Source organism: Eublepharis macularius, chromosome 10 (genome assembly GCF_028583425.1).
Source record: "Eublepharis macularius isolate TG4126 chromosome 10, MPM_Emac_v1.0, whole genome shotgun sequence".
NCBI lineage: Eukaryota > Metazoa > Chordata > Lepidosauria > Squamata > Eublepharidae > Eublepharis > Eublepharis macularius.
In genome coordinates, this window is record NC_072799.1 from 12,935,200 (window position 1) to 12,960,340 (window position 25,141).

The 25,141-nt window shown below is 46.1% G+C and overlaps 2 protein-coding genes across 2 annotated transcripts; one reads left to right on the forward strand and one right to left on the reverse strand.

Moving 5' to 3' along the window:
• The first annotated feature begins 8,304 nt into the window (after window positions 1-8,304).
• LOC129336957 (C-X-C motif chemokine 13-like) lies at window positions 8,305-17,076 on the forward strand. Its single transcript, XM_054990388.1, has 3 exons — window positions 8,305-8,368; window positions 13,781-13,907; window positions 16,986-17,076. Exons 1-3 carry the CDS (start codon window positions 8,305-8,307, stop codon window positions 17,074-17,076), a joined length of 282 nt encoding a protein of 93 aa, XP_054846363.1.
• A 5,407-nt stretch (window positions 17,077-22,483) lies between these two features.
• LOC129336978 (uncharacterized) lies at window positions 22,484-24,753 on the reverse strand. Its single transcript, XM_054990414.1, has 2 exons — window positions 24,749-24,753; window positions 22,484-24,561 (listed from the first exon to the last, which is right to left on the reverse strand). The coding sequence occupies exon 2, from the start codon at window positions 24,366-24,368 to the stop codon at window positions 22,893-22,895; it is 1,476 nt and encodes a 491-aa protein (XP_054846389.1). The 5' UTR covers window positions 24,369-24,561; window positions 24,749-24,753; the 3' UTR covers window positions 22,484-22,892.
• Between the last annotated feature and the right edge of the window lie 388 nt (window positions 24,754-25,141).

Sequence of the window (25,141 nt, forward strand, 5' to 3'; positions counted from 1 at the left end):
CCACTTGAAGCCAGCTGGGGGACCTTGGATCAGTCACAGCTCCCTTAGAGCTCTCTCAGCCCCACCCACCTCACAGGGTGTTTTGTTGTGGGGATAATAATAACATACTTTGTAAACCTCTCTGAGTGGGCACTAAGTTGTCCTGAAGGGCGGTATATAAATCAAATGTTGTTGTTGTTATTTGAAGACAAAAGTTATAACTAAAGATATGACAGCCCAAAAAATGGAATTAATTAGACAGGTTTCCATCTAGAGAAGAGAGTAAAGGGAATATATTTAACTTCAAAGTGCAGTTCCTTGATGAAAGACAACTATGTGAAATTGCTTCAAGAGATTAAGAAAGATTTAGAGAGATGGGGAGGTCTTCACTTATCGTTGATGGGAAGGATTGCAGCAATAAAAATGAATACATTGCCACGTATTATTTTCTTATATCAGACTATTCCTATCTGTATCAATAAATCCTTTGAAGAGTTAAACAAAGTAGTTTCAAAATTTATCTGGCAAGAGAAAAAGCCAAGAATTAAGATGAAGGCGTTACAAGACCTGAAAGAAAATGCCGGGTTTGCCCTACCGCACTGGAAAATATATTATAGAGCTTGTTGTTTGGTTTGGATGAGAGAGTAGATTTTACTAGAAAATCAAAGACTTTTGGCTCTTGAAGGACATGATTTGAAGTTAGGCTGGCATGCCTTTATATGGTACGGAAAAGTAACGGGGCATAAATATTTTAAAAATCAATTGATAAGAAAGTCTCTTGTAACAGTGTGGGAAAGAATTATTTCTTCAATATACTCTAAAACGCCACAATGGGTCTTGCCTCTTGAAGCCTTTTCACAGCTGAACTTATTTCAGCTGACAGACTTTTCAGATATAGCTGGTCTAATGACCGTTACAATAAATACTACCAGGGCTCATTTCGAGGGGGAACGCACAGGAACGCAGTTCCGGCAGTTCCCCAAAGAGGTCACATGGCAGGTGGCCCTGCCAACCTGACTCTCAGCCATTTTGGGCCCATTTCGGACTGGATTGGGGCTGAAACGGCCTGGATCGGGCCTCTGACGGGTGGTGGATCACTCTTCCACTCATCACTGGCCAGTTCCTGACCATTTGGGGCCCCTTTTCAACCATTTTTCACCCCTTTTTGTCATCACACAGGGTGGAACGGCGGAGGCAGCGTGCAGGGCTGGGAAGCTGCCTGCGCCATTCGCCTCCCTGCAGGCGAATGGTGTGGGCGGCCTCGCAGCCCCCCGCGCTGCTTTTGCCTGCCCTGAAGGACAGGGGGCGGCCAGCTTGCCACGCACCCCCTGCCCTGTAGGGCAGGCAAAAAGAAGCGTGGCCACCCGCACCATTCACCTGCCCCGCAAGATGGGGACAGCCAGTTGCCCCCTGTCCTGTGGGGCAGGCAAATGGCGCGGGCGGCCTTGCAACCCCCCACACTGCCTTTTGCCTGCCCTGCAGGACAGGGGGTGTGCAGCAAGCCGGCTGCCCCCTGTCCTGCAGGGCAGGTGAAAGGCAGCTTTGAGTGTGTTAAGGATATAAAGGCCATAATATAATTTGTTTCAGTTATCACAGTTTACTGATGTGGAGTACTAAATGATATGTAGAGTACTATTATAAGCAGACTATATAGCGAAAATTTTGTTTTTTTCCTTTCCTATCCCCCTTCTCTACCCCTCCCATCTTAACTTTCCTGAAAAAATTAATAAAAGATAATTATTTTTTTAAAAAAGGATTTCTGTATAAACCTGAAAGAAGAAAATCTGAAAGAGAAAAATACATTGGGGTATTAAAACTCAAAATAATAGAAACCATGTCTGTAGCATTAAGAAAAGAACACTCACTGAATTCTCTGGCCATTTTGAAGACTGTCAGATGACCACAACAATATTGCTGAGCCTTCCAAGCATTCGTTTCTGTAAAGAAAAAGGGAGAGGCTATAGGGGCTGCCAAAGAAGGGAAACGTGAGTAGCAGAGGGGTATAGACGGGGGAAATAAGATTCTCCCAGCACGTCCATACAGATCCCTTGCTTGTACCTACACAGTAGTGTAGTATATAGTTCACAGTACCATTCTAGCAAACCACCTTCCTGAACAATTCCATTACAATGCCCTATTGTCGAAGGCTTTCACGGCCGGAGAATGATGGTTGTTGTGGGTTTTCCGGGCTGTATTGCCGTGGTCTTGGCATTGTAGTTCCTGACGTTTCGCCAGCAGCTGTGGCTGGCATCTTCAGAGGTGTAGCACCAAAAGACAGAGATCTCTCAGTGTCACAGTATAACCAAAACAAACTCCCCACTTTGTTGGAAGGAGTGCGATGAAATAGGAACTGTGACACTGGGAGATCTCTGTCTTTTGGTGCTACACCTCTGAAGATGCCAGCCACAGCTGCTGGCGAAACGTCAGGAACTACAATGCCAAGACCACGGCAATACAGCCCGGAAAACCCACAACAACCAATGCCCTATTACCTTTAGAAAAATGTTCTTTTGAACAATTGTTTTACGTAGTTTGTGTAATGACAGAGGCCTGGAAGCCTTCCTGAGCAACCCATATGGCAGACAACAGAGAATGTGTGTATATGGGAAGTAGAGATGGGCACGAACTGGAAAAAAACGAACCATGCCGTTTGTGGTTTGTCACATTTCACGAACCACAAACTTTCACAAACCTGCTCCAGTTCACAAACTGATTTGTTTGGTGCGTGAAAACAGCACATCCAGGTCAGCAAATTGTCACTTCTGGGCCACTTCCAGGTCAGCAGAAGGTCTGCAGGAAGTCCATCCCCTGTTGCCTAGGAAACTGATTGATCAGCGCCAGGCTGCCTGCAGTGACAAACCAAAAAATGAACCAAATGAACCAGTCTAAAGTTTGTGGGGGTTCATCAGAAATGGGCTCTGATGAATCACTGGTTCGCGAACCATAAACCGTCCTGGTTCATCATGAACTTTGGTTCGGTTTTTGGTTCATGCCCATCTCTAATGGGAAGTGATTGATTTTGCTTATTTGTAGGGTGCCACTTGCAAGAAAGCCCTGTTCAGATGAGCAAAGCTGTTATGGCGGACCATAGGAGGAGAGACGGTCCTTTAGAGAGGAAGATCCAAGGCCAGGCAGGACTTTGCGGGTGATTGCACCTTGAATGGAACCCAATAGCAGACAGGAAACCAATGAAGTGACTGAGATTTGAAGTGCTGGCTAGAATGGAATTGCACTGGCAGTGTGAGGCTCGCTTGGCACGTACTTGCAACAAATCATCTCTGAATGATACTTCCCCACCCTGATGCTGCTGCCTGTGACCTTCTATTACTAATGCTCAACCAGCAAAGCGGGAACTTATGATGGGATCTGAAACCGGTAAGCTTGAGATGCATCTCATTTGCGCTTCTGGATAATAAATTTTAGAGGAGAGGGGACAGTACCTTAAACTCATCTGTTGAGTCATATAAATAATGGGAAATCCCTGTGCAAATGGCTTTCCTGCTGGACTGGGGCACATGGATTTATATATATACACACACACACAAGAAACCATTGGGGGGTTGTGCTCTAAGGGATTGTAGTTTGATTAAATGGTTGGGCTGCAAATCAGCACTCTGCCAGTTCAAATCCCACTACTGCCATGATGAAGAGAACATCTGACAAAGAGAACTGTGGTTCTCAACAGTTTATGCTACTATGAAGTTGGTTAGTCTTAAAGGTGCTACTGGACTCTTTACTACTGCCATGAGCTCAGAAGGTGGCCTTGGGTAAGCCACTCCTCTTAGCCCAGCTCCCCAGTTGTATTGTGGGGATAATAATAACACTGATTTTGTTCACCACTCTAAGTAGGGCACTAATCTGTCTAGAAAAGTAGTATATAAGCACAGTTATTATTACAGGAGCTGCTGTAGCACATTGGTTAAATGGTTGGGCTGCGAATCAGCACTCTGCTGGTTTGACTCCCAGTACTGCCATGAGCTCAACGGGTGGCCTTGGATAAGCCATTCCTCTTAGCCCCAGCTCCATACCTGAATTGTGGGGATAATAATGACACTGACTTCACCGCTCTAAGTGGGCACTAATCTGTCTAGAAGAGCGATATGTAAGTACAGTTAATATAATCTTTTCCCCATAGAGATGCTGCATAAATGTTGTCAACTTCTAAGCAACAAATTAATGATTTTGTACAGAATTTTTCCTCCACCTCTACCTGACTCCAATGATTCCTCTGCGGGGGGGGGGGCATGTTCTGCACCACATTGTTGTACAGGCACCACCATTGTGGGTTTCCCCAACCCTACTTTGGGATAGTCTTTCATGAAATATCATACCCAGTGCAGGTTTAGGGAAAGTGCAAGCAGCAAGGAGCAGATGGCATCATTGCCCTTCAAGCCTGCCACCACCACCCCGCTCATCCCCAGTGGACTTTTTCCTGGGCCTTTTTATTGTAGATCAGTCGTAGATAGATTGCTAGTGTCCTAATGCCATAGCAATATTCCTACTAATGGCTTTTTAAAGAAGGAAAACAGGCCACAGAATCACACATGAATAGGATTCGCACTGGATTGGGAAATCCCTGGAGATTTGGGGATGAAGCCTAGGTAGGTTGAGTTTTAGGGAACAGAGAAAGCTCAGCAGGGGTGTGATACCATACAGTCCACCCTCCAATGAACCCATTTTCTTCAGAAGAACTGATATCTGTGGTCTGGAGATCAGTTGTAATTCTGGGAAATCTCTAAGTTCTCCCCCTCAGAGGTTGGCAGCCCTAGGACCAAATATGCTCCAGGAGGCATATGATGTTTGTTTTTAAATTTTATTTTTATTAAAGAATTTCAAAAAAACAGATTAAAAAAGAAAGAAAAGAGAAAATAAAAGCTAAAAAGATACACAAAGGATACACAAATCATCAATTCATTTTTTTCAGTTTCACGCACAAAATTAATAAGTTAATAAAGTTAATATTGCTTTAGTTAATATTAGTTAATATCATGCACAAAGTTAATAAGGGGCAGGGCTTTTTTTCAGCTGGAACGCGGTGGAACGGAGTTCCGGCACCTCGTGAAAATGGTCACATGGCTAGTGGCCCCACCCCCTGATCTCCAGACAGAGGGACGTTTAGATTGCCCTCCGCCCCACTGACCATTTTCACCAAGGGCAATTTAAACTTTTAAAAACTCCCCCCTTGTTCCAGCTGACCCAAAGTGACATCATTGTGCAGTCCTGGGAGCGTGTGTGCACTTTGTGCATGTGCATGTGATACTAGGGGCACCATCTCCCAGCAGGGTCCCTTTGCTGGCAATCCACTGAGTTCCACCACCTCTTTTCCCAGAAAAAAAGCCCTGATAAGGGGTTTCCAATTTGCTATAAATGTAGACAATGTCTTCTCTCTAATGAAAGCCATAAGTTTAGTGATTTCAGCTAACTCCATCATCTTCACAATCCACTCCTCTATTGAAGGCAATATAGGGCTCTTCCATTTTTGAGCATATAGTAGCCTTGCCAACGTTGTCATATATAAAAATAAGATACGATATTTATTTTCTAACTATCTGTCCATTAGTCCCAACAAAAAAGCTTCTGGTTTAAATTGTATATTAATCTTCGAGATTTTCTGTATTAACATATGAATTTGTGTCCAATTTTTTTTTGCTTTATTCCAAGCCCACCTAAAATGATAAAATGTCCCTTCATATTATCACATTTCCAGCACTTATTTGAAATACCTTTACACATTTTAGCTAATTTTTCTGGAGACTTATACCACCTATACATCATCTTATAAAAATTCTCTTTAAGCATAGAATTCAAAGTAAATTTAAGTCCCTTCATCCACATATTCTCCCACCGATCCATTTGTATATTGCACCCAAAGTTTTTTGCCCATTTTATCATAGTCTTTCACTCTTTCTTCTTCTGTCTCAAATTTCAGCAAAAGTTTATACAATATGGCAATGTTCATATTTCTGTTTCAAATTCAGTCTTCTCTTATTCAAAGCCCCATGATCATTTATTTATTTTAAATCTTTCTAATAGTTGCACTTAAAAGAACAATTGGCATCTATAACCTTTAGGTATCAAGTCTTCTCTCAGCTTCATTTTACAACCCCTTGTGAGAAATCTAACAAATCTCCATAAATTAACTATTCCTGCTAAGATATCATTTCACGCCTGTAAAATGCTTCCCGTGTCGACAGCCATAATGGTGTCTTCTGACAAAATCTTGGTTTGTATTTATTCCATATCCTCAAGATGGCCCATCTAACATAATGTTTTTTAAAATCCACATTAACTTTAACTTTATCATACCACAAATAAACATGCCACCCAAATCTCAAGTCATGTCCTTCCAGATCCAAGAGCCTATATTTTCTCAATAACCATTCTTTCAACAACATTAAGCAGGAAGCAGCAAAATACAATTTCAAGTCCGGTAAACCCAGTCCCCCTCTTCTTTCGCATCTTATAACACTTTATATTTAACTTTTGGTTTTCTCCCCCTGCCATATAAATTTAGACTGTGCAATGTTGAGAGCTGTTGGTAAAAAACAGAAAGAGGGAATTAAACCAACCTGTTCAAGTTCTCTCAAGCACAGAAAATCTCAAAGCAGCAGATTTTGGGGGTAGTCAGAGGATTTCCAGATTATTACAAGTTATCCTCCAGAAGACATCTACAATAGGACCAAACATGTAAGGTCTGCGAGATAACTGGGCAGAAAGATTCTGGACATGAAGAGCCTGCATGGTTATCAGGGGCTATACATTGGCCTAGGATGTTGCTAAATAAGACATAACTTCCATTTTCAAAAGCAGCATAGCAGAAGGGGCTCACCCTGCCCTGGATTTGTTCAGGACATTAATTGTAAAGGCTGTAAACTGATCTGTGCAAAAGATGAATTAAAATTTCATGTAAATTCAAGTTCTGCACCTAATTTATCTGAATTCCGTGCCACGAAAAGTGAATCTCTGTGACATGTCTAAATAATGCACATTTGTAGCATGTCTTTTTTTCTGGATTTTTAAGCTGTTGGAAGCAATACCGAGCCCTTAATCATTACCTTCAAATGCTGGACACATTTCATTCATTCATTCATTCATTCATTCATTCATTCATTCATTCATAGTATTTGTATATCCCTCCTTTCTCCAGGATTCAGGAGTCAGACCCACACATGTTACTATCTTCTGGTTTATCATATTATATTTGCATTAGAGTTGCCAACTTGAGGGCGGGAAATTCCTGGAGATTTTGGAGGTGGGAGGGCAGGGTTGGGGGAAGGGAGGAACCTCTGCTGCTATAACTGTTGGAAGTCCTGCTCTCATGATGGAAGGTGGAGAGAAGAGAGAGCAAAGTGTTAGCCAGAAGGAAGATTCCCTGAGAGTAGTAATAATAATAAAATAATAACATTTGATTTATATACTGCCCTTCAGGACAACTTAATGCCCACTCAGAGAGGTTTACAAAGTATGTTATTATCCCCACAACAAAATACCCTGTGTTTTGGGGCTGAGGGAGCTCTGAGAGAGCTGTGACTAGCCAAAGGTCACCCAGCTGGCTTCAAGTGGAAGAGAGGGGAATCAAACCCGGCTCTCCAGATTAGAGTTCTGCACTCTTAACCACTACACCAAACTGGCTCTCACACCAAACTGGCTCTCTGCACTTCAAAGGGAAAGTATCAAAGCAATAGAAAGGAAGACAGTACAGGTCCTCACCTCTCTATCTCTCTAAAAAAGACTAGAAGTCAGGACATAAGACAACTGAAAAAGTTAAACCCTTTATTTAAAAGCATAGGTAAAAAGAAATGCTTTGGGCCAGTGCCTAAGCTAAGTGCCAGAAAGCCTCAAAGGGGAGAGCAGGGCTTGGAAAGCAGATGGACACTATGGGAGAAGAGAGTACTCAAAGCACTATAATACTTTAATACAATAATTAATAATAATAATACTATAACAACAACAACAACAGTAATAAACATTCAATTTATATACTGCCCTTCAGGACAACTTAATGCCCACTCAGCAGTTTACAAAGTATGTTATTATTATCCCCACAACAATCACCCTGTGAGGTGGATGGGGCTGAGAGTGCTCTGAGAGAGCTGTGACTGACCCAAGGTCACCCAGCTGGCTTCAAGCAGAGGAGTGAGGAATCAAACCTGGTTCTCTGGATTAGAGTTCTGCCGCTCTTAACCACTACATCAAACTGGCTGTCAGTTAAGAACCAGCCCTTAGCATTGAATCAAGAAACTGATGGGCAGGCAGGGAAGATCTTTCAGCATAAACCAAAGTGATTCATTGGGAACCATTAATAATACCACCACTGAAGCCAGAATGAGGTCCAGCTATGCTCTCCTGCTACTTACTCTGTTGGTTATCTGCCACACCAACCATGCAGGTAAGAAGAACCATCTCTAGAGTTTCTTCTGCTGTCCTTTCCTTTCATACTTTCATATTAGGGTCATTTTAGTGCTTCATTTTGTACTGCAGTCTTCCTCCCTGGAATGGTAACACAACAGCCCTGTGAGGGAGACTGAGTTGAGAAGCAGTGACTTTCCCAAAGGGAAAAAAAACTTGCATTTCTTAAAGGAAAGTTGGAGACCACAGATGTTTTGTTCTTGCTGGCCCAAGTTGATTAATATGTGTGAATCCATAACATGCTAATCTGAAGGCTGGTAGGAAATTGTTATAACTGTTTGGAGTTTTTTTTTAATGGGAGAAGGGGTTCCTATTAAAATTTGACAGTTTCTTGAGTTATAATTTTGTTCTGTGAAGATGGCTTAAGCTTAAATGTCAGCATTCATATATATATATATGGAGTTTCTTAAGAGAGACTATCCAGTCAGGGTAACCATGTTGTGATCGGTCATGACCTGCTGACAACTAGTAAAATGACTTCCAGGTTACCACGGAGAGTGTGTGGGTTTTTCCAGAGAAGGTGGCGAGTATTAGAAATAATTGTGGTTTCAAAATGCCTTTGTTTACATGCCCTGAGTCAGTGATCGGTTCCTCTAGTTGCATCAATGAGTCAACGGAAGGTTCAATTGGGCTGTGTTGTTGCTATACCTGTGTTTTCAAGGACAGGAGAGTTTAGGACACAGCTGAGTGGTGATGGGTTGCCATATAGCCTGCCCTCCAAAACTGCCATTTCCTCCAGCAGAAGTGCTCTTTGTAGTCTGGAGATCAGTTGTAATTCTGGGGGAACTTCATCTTGAGACTGGTAACCCTTTGGAAGAGGGTGGAGGGAAATTGCATTCCACTATGGAGCCCCACTCACATTGGATCCAAGCCTTGGCCTACAGAAAAACTTCCTCAGGTCTTCACCTTGCAATGATTTCGACAATACAGAAGCTGATGTTTCCATGACAGACAGTGCAGTGTAGTGGTTAGAGTGCTGAACTAACAGCAAGTTAGCTTGGTTTCAAATATTTACTCACCTTTCAAGTTTTATTTATTTATTTATTTATTTATTTATTTATTTATTTATTTATTTATTTATTTATTTATTTATTTATTTATTTATGTATGTATGTCATTTATAGTCCGCCTTTCTCACTGAGACTCAAGGTAGATTACATAGTGTGAGATTAGTACAATCAGTATCAAGGACGTTTCCATACAGCATCAAGGACATTTCCATAGACAATGCCATAGGATAAATAAAATACAAGTTTACAAAGACATAGCATTAGCAAAAATCCAATACAGAGTTGAAGAAGTTGCTGAAACAGAACAATCATTTCTAGGACTGGCATTAGATAACATGAAGCATGGGTAGTATACAGGAGTACATATTCAAAACAACAGCAGTCTATGGTCCCTAACTCATTAGCGAAGCAACTGAGATCCCCTCCCTACAATACAGCTCTCCTATCTAAATAAAAAGCCTTTTTGAATAATTCAGTTTTGCATCATTTGCGGAAGACCAGGAGAGTGGGGGCTCTCCTGATGTCCTCAGGCAGGCCATTCCACAGGGTAGGGGCCACCACAGAGAAAGTCCATGTACGGGGTGTTGATTTCACCCATGTGCAGGGTGGCACCTGCAAGAGACCCTGTTCAGATGAGCAAAGCTGCGTGGAGGAACATAGGGAAGGAGGTGGTCTCGTAGGTATGTTGGGCCAAGGCCGTGATGAGCTTTGTATATAATAATTAATACCTTGAATTGAGCACGGTAACTGATGAGTAGCCAATGGAGTGACTGCAGGATGGGAGTGATGTTCATGCTCCTGCTCGCTCCCGATAACAATCAAGCTGCAGCATTTTGCACCAATTGGAGCCTCCTAGTTCGCTTAGATGGGAGACCTATGTATAGTGCATTACAATAGTCAAGTTTTGATGTTACCATAGCATGGTTCTCTGTTTCATAGAGTCTGTGTGGGAATAAAATGGTAAAGGGGAGTCGTGTTATGATGCTTTGAGCTACTTGCAGGAAAGATGTGAAGTACATGGATAAACAGATTCCTCACTAATTCCTTCTTACCTATTAGCCAGTTTTGTGTAGTGGTTAAGAGCAGCAGGACTCTAATCCAGAGAGCCAGGTTTGATTCCCCACTCCTCCACTTGAAGCCAGCTGGGTAACCTTGGGTCAGTCTCAGCTCGCTCCCTAGAGGTCCCTTCCAACCCTTTGATTCTATGATTCTCAGAGCTCTCTTAGCCCCGCTCACATCATGTGGTGATTGTCGTGGGGATAATAATAACACACTTTGTAAACCGCTCTGAGTGGGCATTAAGTTGTCCTGAAGGGCGGTATATAAATATATTATGGTTATTACTCTTGTTGTTGTTATTGTTATTCCCTATGCTTTTAAAGTTTACTTAATCTGGAATCAACCAGATATGACTTTTTTTAAAGGAAAAGGAAAATGAAGCGGTAAGAACTGGAAAAGAAAGAGAGCAAAATGAGATGTTTGTAGTGACAATTGACACACTTCACACAAGGATGGTGTGCTTGTTGTTGGACAAAATGGATAGCATCTTCTTACAAATAACCACATTTATTGATAGTTACTCCCTTGCTGGTTATGTAGCATCTTGGCGGCGTTCTTCCCTTGATAACACACACGCATGCGTGTTTCCCGGGTCTTTGGCATTCTAACCACTACACCACACGGGCTCTCTAATTTGACTGTGATAATTTTTCTTTGCTGATTCTATTAACCAATTGCAACCTCAGCACTATACGGGAAACATGTGGGAAATGGACAGTGGTGATGATGCAACTTTGCATATCAACCTAAAAATAGTGCTCTGCTTATGATGCAACTTGGGGCCCTACCAAATAAATAGAAGCCTCTTGGCCTCCAAAAGTCCGAGCGAGTCAAGCATTCGAGGCTGAATTCCCTCGTGGTAAGGGTGACCACCACTGAAGCCAGAATGAGGTCCAGCTATGCTCTCATGCTACTTACTCTGTTGGTTATCTGCCACAACAACCATGCAGGTAAGAAGAACCATCTCTGGAGTTTCTTCTGCTGTCCTTTCCTTTCATACTTTCATATTAGGGTCATTTTAGTGCTTCATTTTGTACTGCAGTCTTCCTCCCTGGAATGGTAACACAACAGCCCTGTGAGGGAGATTGAGTTGAGATGCAGTGACTTTCCCAAAGGCATTCTTGAGCTTGTAGCTGAGTAATGTTTCTATTTATTTTTCAATATTATTTTATTAAAACAGAAAATAACATTGGGCTGTAGAGAAATATCAGAAGCAAAATATATAACAGAAAGTAACATTAGACAGTAAGCAGAATATCATAAACAGAATATATAACAGAGTATTAAAACTAAATACTATTTCTCCTCTCCATCCCCCTAGTTATTTATGTTGAAAATACATTGTATTCAGCATTTTATATGCAGCATTTAAAAGAACTTTTCTTATCTTTCAGCCACATAGTAAAAAACAATATTTATAATTTTCGTGAAATTTTGAAGTTGATGTATTATATAGAAGAGGTTAATTTGGCCATTGACACATAAATATATAATTTATTCATCCCTTCAATCACATCTGGACAAAGTTCAGCCTTCCATCTTGTTCCATATACTACTCTCGGCGCCGTCACCATATATTTATATACCATATACTCGCTGTGTAGCTGAGTAATATTGAACCTAGAGTTGCCAGCTCTGGGTTGAGAAATTCCAGGAGATTTTGGGGGTGGAGCTTTAAGTGGGTGGGGTTTGGGAGGGGCTTCGGCGGGGTATAATGCCATAGAATTCACCCTCCAAAGCAGCCATTTTCTCAAGGGGAACTGATCTGTTTGGTGTAGTGGTTAAGAGCGCGAGACTCTAATCTGAAAACCAGGTTTCATTCCCCGCTCCTCCACTTGAAGCCAGCTGGGTGACCTTGGGTCAGTCACAGCTCTCTCAAAGCTCTCTCAGCCTCACCCACCTCACAGGGTGATTGTTGTGGGAATAATAATAGTATACTTTGTAAACAGCTCCGAGTGGTTATTAAGTTGTCCTGAAGGACACTGTATAAATTGAATGTTTATCGTTATCGTTATCGTTATCGTTATCGTTATCGTTATCGTTATCGTTATCGTTATCGTTATCGTTATCGTTATCGTTATCGTTATCGTTATCGTTATCGTTATTATTTCTGTTGGCTGGAGATCATCTGTAATTCCAGGAGGTCTCCAGCCACAACCTGGAGGCAGGCAATCCTAGGAACCTGAGCAGAGATTTGAACCCATGTCCAAATAGCCACACCACACTGCGCATATTAGCACCACCATTTAATAGACATCTCATCTATCTGGGGAAGTATAGTATCTGCAGTCCTGTGAAGGGTGGGTGTGAGAGATCTCTAAAAAAAATTCTAGTGCCCTCACCAAACTACATCTCCCAGGATTCCTTGGTACAAGCCCCGAGATTAAACTGGCAAAAATCTGTGTGAGAGATCCATACAAAAATTACAACTGCAGGCTGCAAGTCTACACCAGGAAATTTTACCAAGAAGTCAACATCGAGTTATTTGTAATACTTCTAACTTGCTTGCTTTCCTCAGACTCAAGGCAGCTAGTAACATGGGCCTTTTCTTATTCTGCCTGTGCCTCTTCCATTATATCAAGTGCCACAGACTCTGACCTTAACGGTATAGATTCTTGCACAAAGTATGGAGGGAAATTTGCCTTTAGTTTTCAAATCCTCAAACGTGTACACGTTTCTTACTTTCAAGTGGGTAGCCATGTCGGTCTGCAGTAGGACAGCTATATTCAAGTCCAGTAGTACCTTAAAGACCAACACAATTTTCAGGGTATGAGCTTTCGAGAGTGAACGTTCTCTTTGAAAATCTTCTCAGTCTTTAAGAGTCTACTGGACTTGAATCCTGCACGTTTCTTACGGTTTCAGCATCGTTCTTACTGTCCTGTCCTTGAGAATGAATAAATTGCTTCATGCCTGGAATAAATCCACAAACAAGCCAAACACAGCTTGAAACGAGTATTCTTTGGGGAAGTGTCATTCACTGGTCACAGGTGTCTTACATCAGACCTTCAGAGGAAAAGAATTAAGATGGTTTAATAAAATCATGTGAAGTTCACATCATTGGGCATATCTAAGGTAGCCACACCCTAAAACCCATGAATCTCTCAGACTTGGGTTGCGGTAAGGCTATCTTATCTTTTCCTAAAACATTTTGGTAAGAATCTCAGAAATTATAGTTTATCTTTTAAGATAGATAACATAATGGATGACATGTATACTTTTTATTTCTAATGTCTGCCTTCGAGTACTGCTGCCTGTGCCCCTGCCTTTAGATGTCTTTAGTTATCTATCTCTGGAGACTTATCACTCTTTTGTGGTTCCCACAGCCATCTTCGATCCTGAAGATCTGAGTTGCAGTTGTAAAAAAGTAACATCCAATTTCATCCATCCCTCAAAATACGCATCCGTAAGAATCACTCTACCTGGAATCTATTGCCGAAGGACTGAAATCATGTAAGTTGCTCTCCTTTCACCGAGGCCCCAAAATGGGGCCTGAAGTTTCTGCGCTGAGCATTTTTCATCTTGTTTTTGCTGCCATATGCACAGGGCTTTTTTTCTGGGAAAAGAAGTGGTGGAACTCAGTGGTGGAACTGGTCAATGATGTCACTTTGGGTCAGCTGGAACAAGAGGGGAGTTTTTAAAAGTTTAAATCCCCCTTGGCGAAAATGGTCACATGGCCGGTGGCCCTGCCCCCCTGGTCGCCAGAGAGAGGGGAGTTTAGATTGCCCTCCGCGCCGCTCCCCTCTGTCTGGAGATCAGGGGGGCGGGGCCACCTGCCATGTGATCATTTTCAAGAGGTGCCAGAACTCCATTCCACCGTGTTCCCGCTGAAAAAAAGCTCTGCATCTGCATAATATGTTTCTGCTTTCTTCTGTGTAATAAAGAGATAGGAATGGTGGACTACGCTGATGTGTATAATATGTACTATCTTGTTGGTCTCTAAGGAGCTACCAGACTCAAACTCTGAATAGCTGAAGAAGGAAGTTTGCAGAAATTACATAGTAGGATCTTACTATGACTCCCTGATTCAGATCTGCAGGGTTTGAATCCAGTAGCCCCTTAGAGACCAACAAGATTTTCATGGGGTGAGCTTTTGAGTGTCAAAGCTCTTCAGATTAGCTGTGAATAACTCAAAGCCCATGGCTGTCCATAAACCGATCCAAGACTGGATTGGGAACACGTGTCCCATCCATTTCCTGACTTTTCTCGCCAGTTTCTCTTCTGCAAACTTCTGTTTCAACTCCATTTCATGTACTGTTTCTCTTCAGATGATCCTTGTGGGAAAGGAAAGTAGGTTGGCATTTATTTAGAAGATTAATTGTATTGTTTGGAGAGATGAACTGCTCTCTCTGTGGTGGAAGGGGATGCAGAGGATGATACCTGTTGGACAAACTGCTGTGACAGCGGTGATCTTAACAATTTTTTCAGCTGGAACGCGGTGGAACAGAGTTCCGGGACCTCTTGAAAATGGTCAGATGTCTGGTGGCCCCGCCCCCTGACCTCCAGACAGAGGGGAGGTCAGGGGGCGGGGCCACCAGACATCTGACCATTTTCTCCAAGGGCAACCCACTGAGTTCCACCACCTCTTTTCCCAGGAAAAAAGCCCTACCCCTTACAAATATTTATTTATGTATTTATTTAATTTCCACCCCAGTTTACAGCCCAACAGGGGACCTAAAGTGGCTTCCCCTTCTCAATGTTCTCCTCACCACCTTGTGAGGTAGGTTAGGCTGAGTGCTTGCATCTGGACCAAGATTATGTAGCAACTTTTCATGGCAGAGTGGGGTCTCCGACCTGGGTTTCCAAGATCCTAGTCTGACACATTAACCACTAGACCATACTGTCTTTCTACCAAGCTTGTGTGGCCTGCAGCCTTTGTTTAAGTTCTGAGGAGATGTGGTGACCTTGCATCTTTTCTCACAACTTCCCCTTTTTGTAGTTCTTTGAGGTTTCTTTTGTCTATTACTTCCCTTTGCTTTTCATGTATGTTTTGTGATAGTGATTCCTTTTCTCAAGAGGACATGAGCCATAATGTCATTCGTGTTTTTTTTTGCCATCTTAAAATAAACACAACTAGCAGTCTTCCTTTTCACATCTGTTTGTCTGGCTTCATCCTTCTCTCATGCAGAATTTTTTTAAAAATAATATTTTTAAAATGTTTGAAGAACAAACAGCATAAACCTAAAATACAAGCAAAAAAGAAAATATCAGAATAATGAAACTACCTGTTTCCCCTTTCTGCCCCATACATTCTTAAGATACTTTATGTACAGCCTTTTATATTTTACATTTCATATTCAACATTGTATTCAATCTTGTTATCAATTAGTTTAGTCACTAATTGATAACAAGTCAAGAATGCAAAAAAAATTTTTTTTAGCAATATGGCAAACTATACATACAATCTACGAGATTAAAAACAGTACTCCTTCCCCTTATATTGCCAGTTTTAAGATGTGACCACAGGCTGCACTTCTAAAGAAGTTGAAATCGGTCTCAAGTTAAAAATGCATGTAATGATTGATACTGTCTTAAGAAATCACGTCTATCATTTTGGCTTTTTAAGACTGAATATATTTGCATGTATGTATGCAAATATGCAGAGGTTTCTCTCACTGCATCATTCACGTGTTGGCTCTGGTTCCCTCGCCCTTACCATAAATATTGCATATAGGCACAATGAAATAAGTATGAGTGTGTTTGACTACCATATATGATAGTTTACGTGTGGGTTTTATGCAGGGCTTTTTTTCAGCTGGAACGCGGTGGAACGGAGTTCCAGAACCTCTTGAAAATGGTCACATTGCTGGTGGCTCCGCCCCCTGATCTCCAGACAGAGGGGAGTTTAGATTGCCCTCTGCGCTGCTCCAGAGGCACGGAGGGCAATTTAAACTCCCTTCTGTCTGGAGATCGGTGGGCGGGGCCACCAGCCATGTGACCATTTTCTCCAAGTTCTACCACCTCTTTTCCCATAAAAAAAAAGCCCTGGTTTTATGTGTTTTCCTGCATTTTTAAAGTGCCCCATAGAATTTGGGGGGAATAGTATGAATGCTAATGAACTGGGGCCTGGTGTGAATTTTAAGGTCTGGCTGGATGTTGCTGTGAATCTGGTGTGACCTCCGTGCCTGATTCTTTGTAATTCCAGATATTACTGAAAACCTCCAGAACAAGATTTGGGTCCAGTAGCCCCTTAAAAGACCAACCATATTTCTTTGCGAGCAACTAGATTTCTTTTAGGTGCTACTGAACCCAAATCTTGCTCTTCGGCTACATACCAACATAGCTACCTACTTGAAACTATCCTCATGGACACCTCCAATGGACTGACTCGATAAAGGTGGCTTTTCCGAAGCTCACTTCAAGGTCGAGCAAGATATGGTTCTCCAAAACGAATGCACAAACCTTTGCACGAAAACAACCTCCTGGTTTTAAAGATTTGGATTCCTTGAGAAACTTTACACCACTTTCTTCCTGTGTCCTGCAAGGGACTGGTTGTAAATGTTAACATCTTCGTATTTGTCGGTTTTGCAGAATCACACTGAAGTCACGAAAGGTTGTCTGTGTCAATCCTGAAGCTAAGTGGGTGAAGACAAGGCTGACAATAATGTACGTGCAAATATAAATCCTCCGTCTATTGGCCCATCTATCTTAGATAGGGTTGTCAGGTCCCTTGAGTCCCCCAGAGGGATACTGAGAGCCTGACCCTGCGGAGGCTTGAGTCTCTATCCTCTCTCTCTCGCTCCCGGCATGCATGGTGACATCACTTCCGAGAAGTGACATCATCACACGGGTCAAAGGGCGGCCCAGGAGCGCTGCCACGTTCACCAAAGGGCTGAATCGCTCCCCCTCTTGCCTGATCCGGCCCGAAACAAGCCCATTGCAGGGCATGGGAGTACACTGTGGCAGGACATGTGGGTGCACCACACCACCCGGGGTTGCGCTGTGCTGCTGGGGGGGCGTGGCTCCCCGCTGGCTAGGTAAGTGGGGGCAGAGGGGAGCAGGGGATCCCCCACCCTGGGCGGGGGAATGGCAAGCCTAATCTTAGAACTATCTGAAAAACAGGCTTGTACTAATCGTGATCCGCTATGCTAAACACAGCCCCCCATGTCATTTCATCAGCCTGTCTGCCGACTGCAGGAATCAGCAAAAGCAGATGGATTATTGAACTGCTAGTTGAGCTCTGTTCAGTAGGGTGGGATCTGCAGGGCTAGATTAACAACCAGGTACTCCTTGTATCTTACCTCTGTGTGCTAAATAGGGGGCCTTTTCCTGGATTATCCACATTTATTCTGTATTGATCTTTTCTACAGGAAAGCCAAGGAACCTTCTCGTAAAACAGACTGAAGTTTCAAACACTCATCAAAGGAAACAGATGAATGACAGAAAACCCCCAAATGTGAAATGCAACGTATTTATTTCTGCTTTTGATTCTGTTGGCCTAAGGTGGAAAAACGTCCCTTATCTTCTTTGATTCCCCAGCTATTAACACCTAATTATACTGTGCCCCGCCCCTCCAGTATTCAAAGATTTTGCATAGCAGGATTGCAATGGGCTTCTGCTAGAGACTGTGGGATTGATGGCTACCTCAATGGCCAGGAGATTTGGAGGATGGTGGGGGTGGCCTTTAAGAATAATAATAAAGTACTGTCAAGTCACAGCCGACTCATGTTAACCCCTCATGGGGGTTTCAAGGCCAGAGATGAGCAGAGGTGGTTTGCGTTGCCTTCCCCTGCATAGCCACCCCGGACTTCCTTGGTGGTCTCCCCTAGGGTTGCCAGCCTCCAGGTGGTGGCTGGCGATCTCCTGGAATTACAACTGATCTCCAGTTGACAGAGGTCAGTTGCCCTGGAGAAAATACGTGCCTTGGAAGGTGAACTCTATAGCATTATAGCCTGCTGAAATCCTTCTCTTCCTCAAACCCTGCCCTCTCCAGGCTCCATCCCCTAAATCTCCCAACCAGGAGCTGGCAAACCTATCCCCCATCTAAGTACTAACCAGGGCCAACCCTGCTTAGCTTTCAAACTCAGACAAGTTTAGACAGGTCTGGGCTTTTCAGGCTGCCGTTCCTGCTGCTGAAACCTTGCTCCTGCTCCCACCTCTACTCTGCCCCGCCTAGGAGCTGGAACACCGCCTGCTCCTTCTCTCTTGGACCCCCATTAAACATTGCACAGCCTGTTGTTTAAAGAGGCCTGGTGAATGAGGAGGGGAAGAGTGTCATCTGCAGTGGGAAAGCTGGGGGCAGCAAGGAGGGGCAGGTGGGGAGGAAGGAAATAACCAATGATTTAGAATCATAGACTCATAGGGTTTGAAGGGCCCTCCAGGGTCATCTAGCCCAACCCCCTGCACAATGCAGGAAATTCACAACTACCTCCCCCCCCCCCAGTGACCCCTGCTCCATGCCCAGAAGATGGAAAAACACCATCAGGATCCCTAGCCGAACTGGCTTAGGGAATCACTTTCATAAACTGTCCAGCTGGTTTCTAGAATAATAATTTAAACTCTGATCGAAATGATCGGAGAGCAAATTCTACAAGGTTGGGGGGGGGGAATTAACCCTGTTGTGGCTCACCTGTTGTTTCCTTTTGTATGCGCATCAAAAACAAGGTATTAATCTGCCAGCAGTATTTTCCTATTACCTGTTTTAAGCAAGTATTTATGATGCTACAATGTGAAAAGATAATAATTGATCGGGGGGTTATTGTTGCTATGGCATGTTGTGAATAAAAGTCAAGAAATCAAAACGTCCTTTTCTTACTTTTATGAGATTTTGCAAAATCTTCTCCTTTGACTTACTGCTTGGGACAGCGCATACACGTGTTAGGGAACAGGGGATGTTCATATTCTTAGCAACCAAATATTAACATTTTTGATTCCTGAGAAAAACAGGGTTAACATACCTGTAACTTATGTTCATCGAGTTCTTCTGTGCTGACACACATGGGGACTGCGCAGGCGCAGGCCAGCCGCCGGAGAATTTTCTAGAGCTTCCATGGCTCCGAAGGGGCCGTTTGTCGCGCGCCTCAGCGACCGTTTTCCCGCCCAAACGGTCACGTGATCCTCCAGCGACCAACGGCCCCTTCCCTCAGTTCTCCCTTGCCGCCGCTTGACCAACACACTTCAGCCGTAACACCTTAAAAACACCAATATCCGTTACAGCCATCACAGTATTGTGCATTGGAGTTCACAGCGGGGTAGGAGGGAGGGTTGTGTGTCAGCACAGAAGAACTCGATGAACATAAGTTACAGGTATGTTAACCCTGTTTTCATCTTCGTTCTTCTGTGCCTCCACACATGGGAGTGTACCAAGCTTCACACAATAAGGAAGGCGGGGGTGAAGTCCAACACAATTTTATTAAGCAAACAAGATCAACAATAAATAGATATGCATATATACATCTATGTAAAAATACTGTGTAAGGACACATAAATACTCAATATTTACATATATACACACCCCCAGGTACATATATACACACTTCCACTCAAGGGTACCCAACAGGTACGTCAAGGAAGTCAAACCAAAACTCCCTCAGGAAAAGAGGGAGTGTAAGACAGCCTTGGCCACAGATACATCCTGCTCCGCATTGACATCAACGGCGTAATGCCTGACAAAGGTGTCTGCAGAGGACCATGTGGCTGCTTTACAAATGTTAACCAGGGGCACCCCCCTGAGGAGTGCCGAAGAGGATGCTTGGGACCGCGTGGAGTGGGCTCTGACATGAAGCGGGCAAGCCACCCCTGCTAGGGAATAGGCCTTGCTAATGGCCGTCACAATCCACCTAGGCAGGGTCTGTGAGGAAGCCCTGTTACCCTTGTCCTTGGCCCCAAAACATACAAACAGGTGAGGACTGGAGCGGAATCCCTTCGTCCTATCCAGGTAATAGGCTAGGGCCCTCTTCAAGTCTAGGGTATGGAGGGCCTTTTCCCCCTTAGAGGAAGGTTGAGGAAAGAATGCAGGCAGTGAGATATCCTGCGAGAGGTGGAAGGCGGACACCACCTTGGGCAGGAACCCGAGGCAGGGACGCAGGACCACCTTGTTGGGATGAAACACAAGAAAGGGAGGGTCAGACCGCAGTGCAGACAGCTCACTGACCCTTCTGGCCGATGTGACGGCCACCAAGAATGCTACCTTGTAGGATAGCATATCCAAGGGGCATGTAGCCATAGGTTCAAATGGAGGCAACATGAGACGTGAGAGCACCAAGGACAGCGACCACTGAGGCACTGGCGCTGACACAGGTGGGTAAAGATTGTACATGCCCTTAAGGAACTGGCGGGATTGTGGGTGAGAAAACACAGTAGCACCCTCAACTCGGGTGTGAGCAGCAGATATCGCTGCCAGGTGGACCTTGAGGGAGGAAGCCTTCAAGCCCTGGCCACGCAAGTGGCACAAATACTCGAACACCACCCCCAAGGGACTGTTGTCAGGCACCACTCCTCTGGCAAGTGCCCAGAGCTCAAACCTGCGCCACTTGGCCGCATAAGCGCGCCTAGTGGATGGCCGACGAGCATTCAGGAGGACCCTCTGTACCTCGTCAGTAAAGCCTATCGGGGAGGAACGATCCGCCAAGCCGTTAGATGCAGCTTCCTTGGATCGTGGTGGACCAGGCTCCCGTGTAGGAGAAGGTCTTGCCGAGGGGGCAGACTCACATACGTCCGTTGGGACATCTGCAGGAGCTTCGGGAACCAAACCTGCCGTGGCCAGAAGGGGGCCACTAGAATGCAGTCCGTCCCGTCCTCCTCTATCTTGCACAGGACCCTGGGAATCAAGGGGAATGGAGGAAACATGTAGTGCAAGCCCTGCGTCCACGTAAACTGGAAGGCATCCCCAATAGAGAGGGGGTCGCTCCCTGCCCTGGAGCAGAACGTGTGGGCCTTGGTGGTCGCCGCAGTGGCGAACACGTCTATCACTGGATGACCCCACATCTGGAAGATCGGCCCAACGCACTCTACGTTCAGTTCCCACTCGTGGTCCAGCAAAGGGACCCTGCTGAGGGCATCTGCCCGGGCATTGTCCGACCCAGCCACGTGTATAGCACGGAGCGACACGCCGTTCTTGATAGCCCACTGCCAAGTGAGTGTGGCTTCCCGGCACAGGGCCATGGACACTGTGCCCCCCTGCTGATTCACGTAGTACATGGCAGTCGTGTTGTCCGTCTGCACCAAGACATGACGATTTCTCAGCAGTGCTGTAAGAGACACAAGTGCGAAACGAATGGCCCTTAGTTCAAGCACATTGATATGGAGGGTCTTTTCCCTGTCAGACCAGACATCTTGCACAGACACATCACCACAGTAAGCCCCCCATCCCAACAGAGAGGCATCAGTGGTAACCGTGATGTCATGGTGTTGATACCCAAAAGGGGTCCCTCTAAACAAGTTGTCATCAGACAGCCACCAGTTCAAGGAGGAGAGGATGACCCTCGGGATAGAGAATTTGAGGGACGGAGGGTGCAGTAGAGCATCATACCTCCGCACAAACCAGTTTTGGAGAGGGCGCATACGCAGCCTAGCGAAAGGCACCACAGAGGTGGCCGCTGCCATATGCCCTAGTAAGCACTGGATAGTGCGCACAGACTGGAATCGGTTCCTTTTAAACATGGACACTAGACCCTTTAGGGACCGAGCCCTCTCCAAGGGGAGCAGGGCCTTACCCTCCACAGAGTCTAATAGTGCACCAATGTAGGACACCTTGCAGTTGGGCACCAGTTTGGATTTCTCCAAGTTCACCAGGAGCCCCAGGCGTTGGCAAGTGCTAAGTACCAAGCCAATGTCCTGCACCAGCCTAGACTCCGATTCAGCCACGATGAGCCAGTCATCGAGGTACGGAAAGATGGTACAGCCTTCTTCCCGTAGGAAGGAAACCACAGGGGCCACACATTTAGTGAACACTCGTGGGGCAGTGGACAGGCCAAAGGGGAGCACCTTATACCGGAAAACCCTTTGCCGGTAAACAAAGCTCAGGTATTTCCTGTGCTCCTTCCGTATGCCCACGTGAAAGTATGCGTCTTTTAAGTCAAGAACCGCAAACCAATCCCCCTGTTTCAGCAAGGCGATCACAGCCGCCAACGTTACCATTTTGAATTTGGTCACCTTGAGGAAGGCATTAAGGCCCCTCAGATCTAAGATGGGACGTAAGCCCCCATCCTTCTTAGGGACCAGGAAGAACCTAGAGAAGAATCCCTTTACAGAGTCCTCATAGGGCAATTCTTCCACAGCACCCTTGGCCAAGAGCGACACGATCTCCGCATCCAGCTCGGCCATAGTGTTATTGACAGCTGTCAGGGGTGAACTGCATCTAGGCAGCTCAACGAACTCCAGCCCGTATCCCAGTTCAACAATAGTTAAGACCCATGAGTCAGATGTTATTGACTCCCACTCAGAGAGGAGTGGACTAAGTCTGTCCGAAAAGTTCGGGGATACGGCTGGCGTGACCCGTCAGTACTGCCTCCCGGTGCCCTGCTGATCCTTCTGCTGGGCCGGTTGTTGTGCCGGACGAGGCTTGAAGGGCCGACGCCTCCTCTGCTGTTGTGCGGGAGGGTAGGGCCGCTGTTGGTAGGCAGGATACTGCTGGTAGCCCGGCCGCTGTTGATGGTATCTGCCCTGGTAATGGTAAGGGCCAGATCGGGGAGCGTACCGTGACCTGGAGGAGGGCTTGTCCGCTGGAGCCAGACCCAAAGACCGCGCCGTCTGCCGGTCCTCTTTCTTTTTCTTCAGGGTCTCGTCGGTCGCCTTGGAAAAGAGCGAGTCCCCCTCAAATGGCATGCTCTCCACTCTGGAACGCACCTCTTGGGACAGGGCCGTAGACCGCAACCAGGAGTGGCGCCTGAGGACCACCGCCGAAGCCATCCCTCTAGCAGCAGTGTCAGCAGCGTGGCTTCCAGCGTTCATCTGCTGCTTAGACAGCCTCACAGCCTCTGTCTGCAGCAGGGACACCACAGCCTTCTGCTCAGGAGGGAGGTCTCGTGTATAGGATGCCAACTTCTCCCAGAGGTACAGCTGGTACCCTGCCATGATGGTCTGATAGTTGGCAATCCTCAGACCCAGGGATGAAACAATGTACTGGCGCCTGCCCATGGCATCCAGTTTCCTGCCCTCCTTATCGGCAGGTACCGAGGAGTGACCCGATCGCCTGGGGTTGAACTCCTCTGTGACCAAGGAGGAAGGTGGAGGGTGTTTCACCAGCGCCGGCCAGGTACCCTGCTTGATCTTGTAGAGCTGCTCAATCCTCTTGGATGTTGGAGGTTGATCGCAGGGCACCTGCCATACCTTCTCCACGATTTCCTCAAGACCCTCGAGCATGGGGAAGCCAACGTATGCCGGGTTGTCTCCGTAAATGCGTTTGAGGAGCTTGTCCTTGGTCTGGGGAACTGCCGAGGAGATGTCCATCTCGAGAGCCTTGGCCATCCTTGCCATCTGGTCGGCGTAGATGCGGAGGTCCTCGAATGGCGAGTCCGCAGATGGTACCAGCTCCTCAGCTGGCGATGGTTCGGACCAGGACTCCGACTGGTAGCCGCCAAAGCTCTCCACATCCTCCTCATCGGAACCGAGCTGGGATTCCGGAACCTGGTGCGGAGGGGGAGCCCACGTCGACCTCGATGTCGAAGGCCTCGGTTCCGACACGGAGAAACCCGCAGGTGCCCCTTCCCACTGGCAATGGTATGGCGAGGGGAGGTAGGAGGCCTGTCGATGTCGGGACGCAGTGGACCGGGCCGATCGGACACTGTCCCCAGACCGACGTCGCTCACGACCGGCAGCTGGTGGAGACGGACGGGCAGGCGACGGACGGCTCCGACGAGGAGACGGGCTCGGTTCCAGCCTCGGCGACCGAAGAGCAGGCGATGTTCGGATCCGACGGCGCGGGCTCGGCTCCGGTCCCGAAGAGAATTCTGCGGGCACCGTCTCGAAGGCCATCGGATCCGGCACCGGCACGGAGATGTCCTCTGGCTCCGGGGAATCCAGATGAGGGGAAGGCGTGTGAGGAAGCACGATGACCTCTTCCTGGGGAGCGGGACGCGGCGACCGGTGATGTTTGGTCTTCTTCTTCTTCTTCGCCGGTTCCGAAGAAGACCTCGGAACCGACGCGCTCCTCGCCTTCGAAGGGGACCTCGGCCTCGATCTCTTAGGTTTCACCGGAATCGACCCGGTCGTCGGTTCCGATCGGGGACTCGGTAGACGGATCCTCGGTTCCGATGTCGGTCTCGGATCCGACCTGGTGGAAGATGCGCTACGGGGCGGCCGCACCGGTCCCTGCGCTGGAGAGGCCGCTCTCGACGCCGAGGCACTCGGGGGACGCGGTTTCGACCCCGACCTCGCGGAGGCCACTGAGCCAGCTCTGGAATGCCGTTCGGCAGAGGGGCTAGGGCCGGCCTTGGAGGAGGGCAACGGGGCGCCTCCGGACATGACCTTCTGCCACAGGGAGGAGTTAAGACGGGCCTTGCGCTCCTGTCGGGCCTTGCTGGTGAAGCCCTGGCAAATTTTACAGGCCGTTACATTATGGGTCTCCCCCAAACAGAACAGGCACAGTTCATGGCCATCGGTCTTGGCCATTTTAGTGTGGCATTGGAGGCAATGCTTGAAGAGAGCCTTTGAGGCCATCTTCAGGGGCACGCGAAAGGAAGGTCAAAAACAGTCCGAGTCAAATTACCGAGTCCACAACAAAGTCCAAACGAGATCCGAAGAATAGT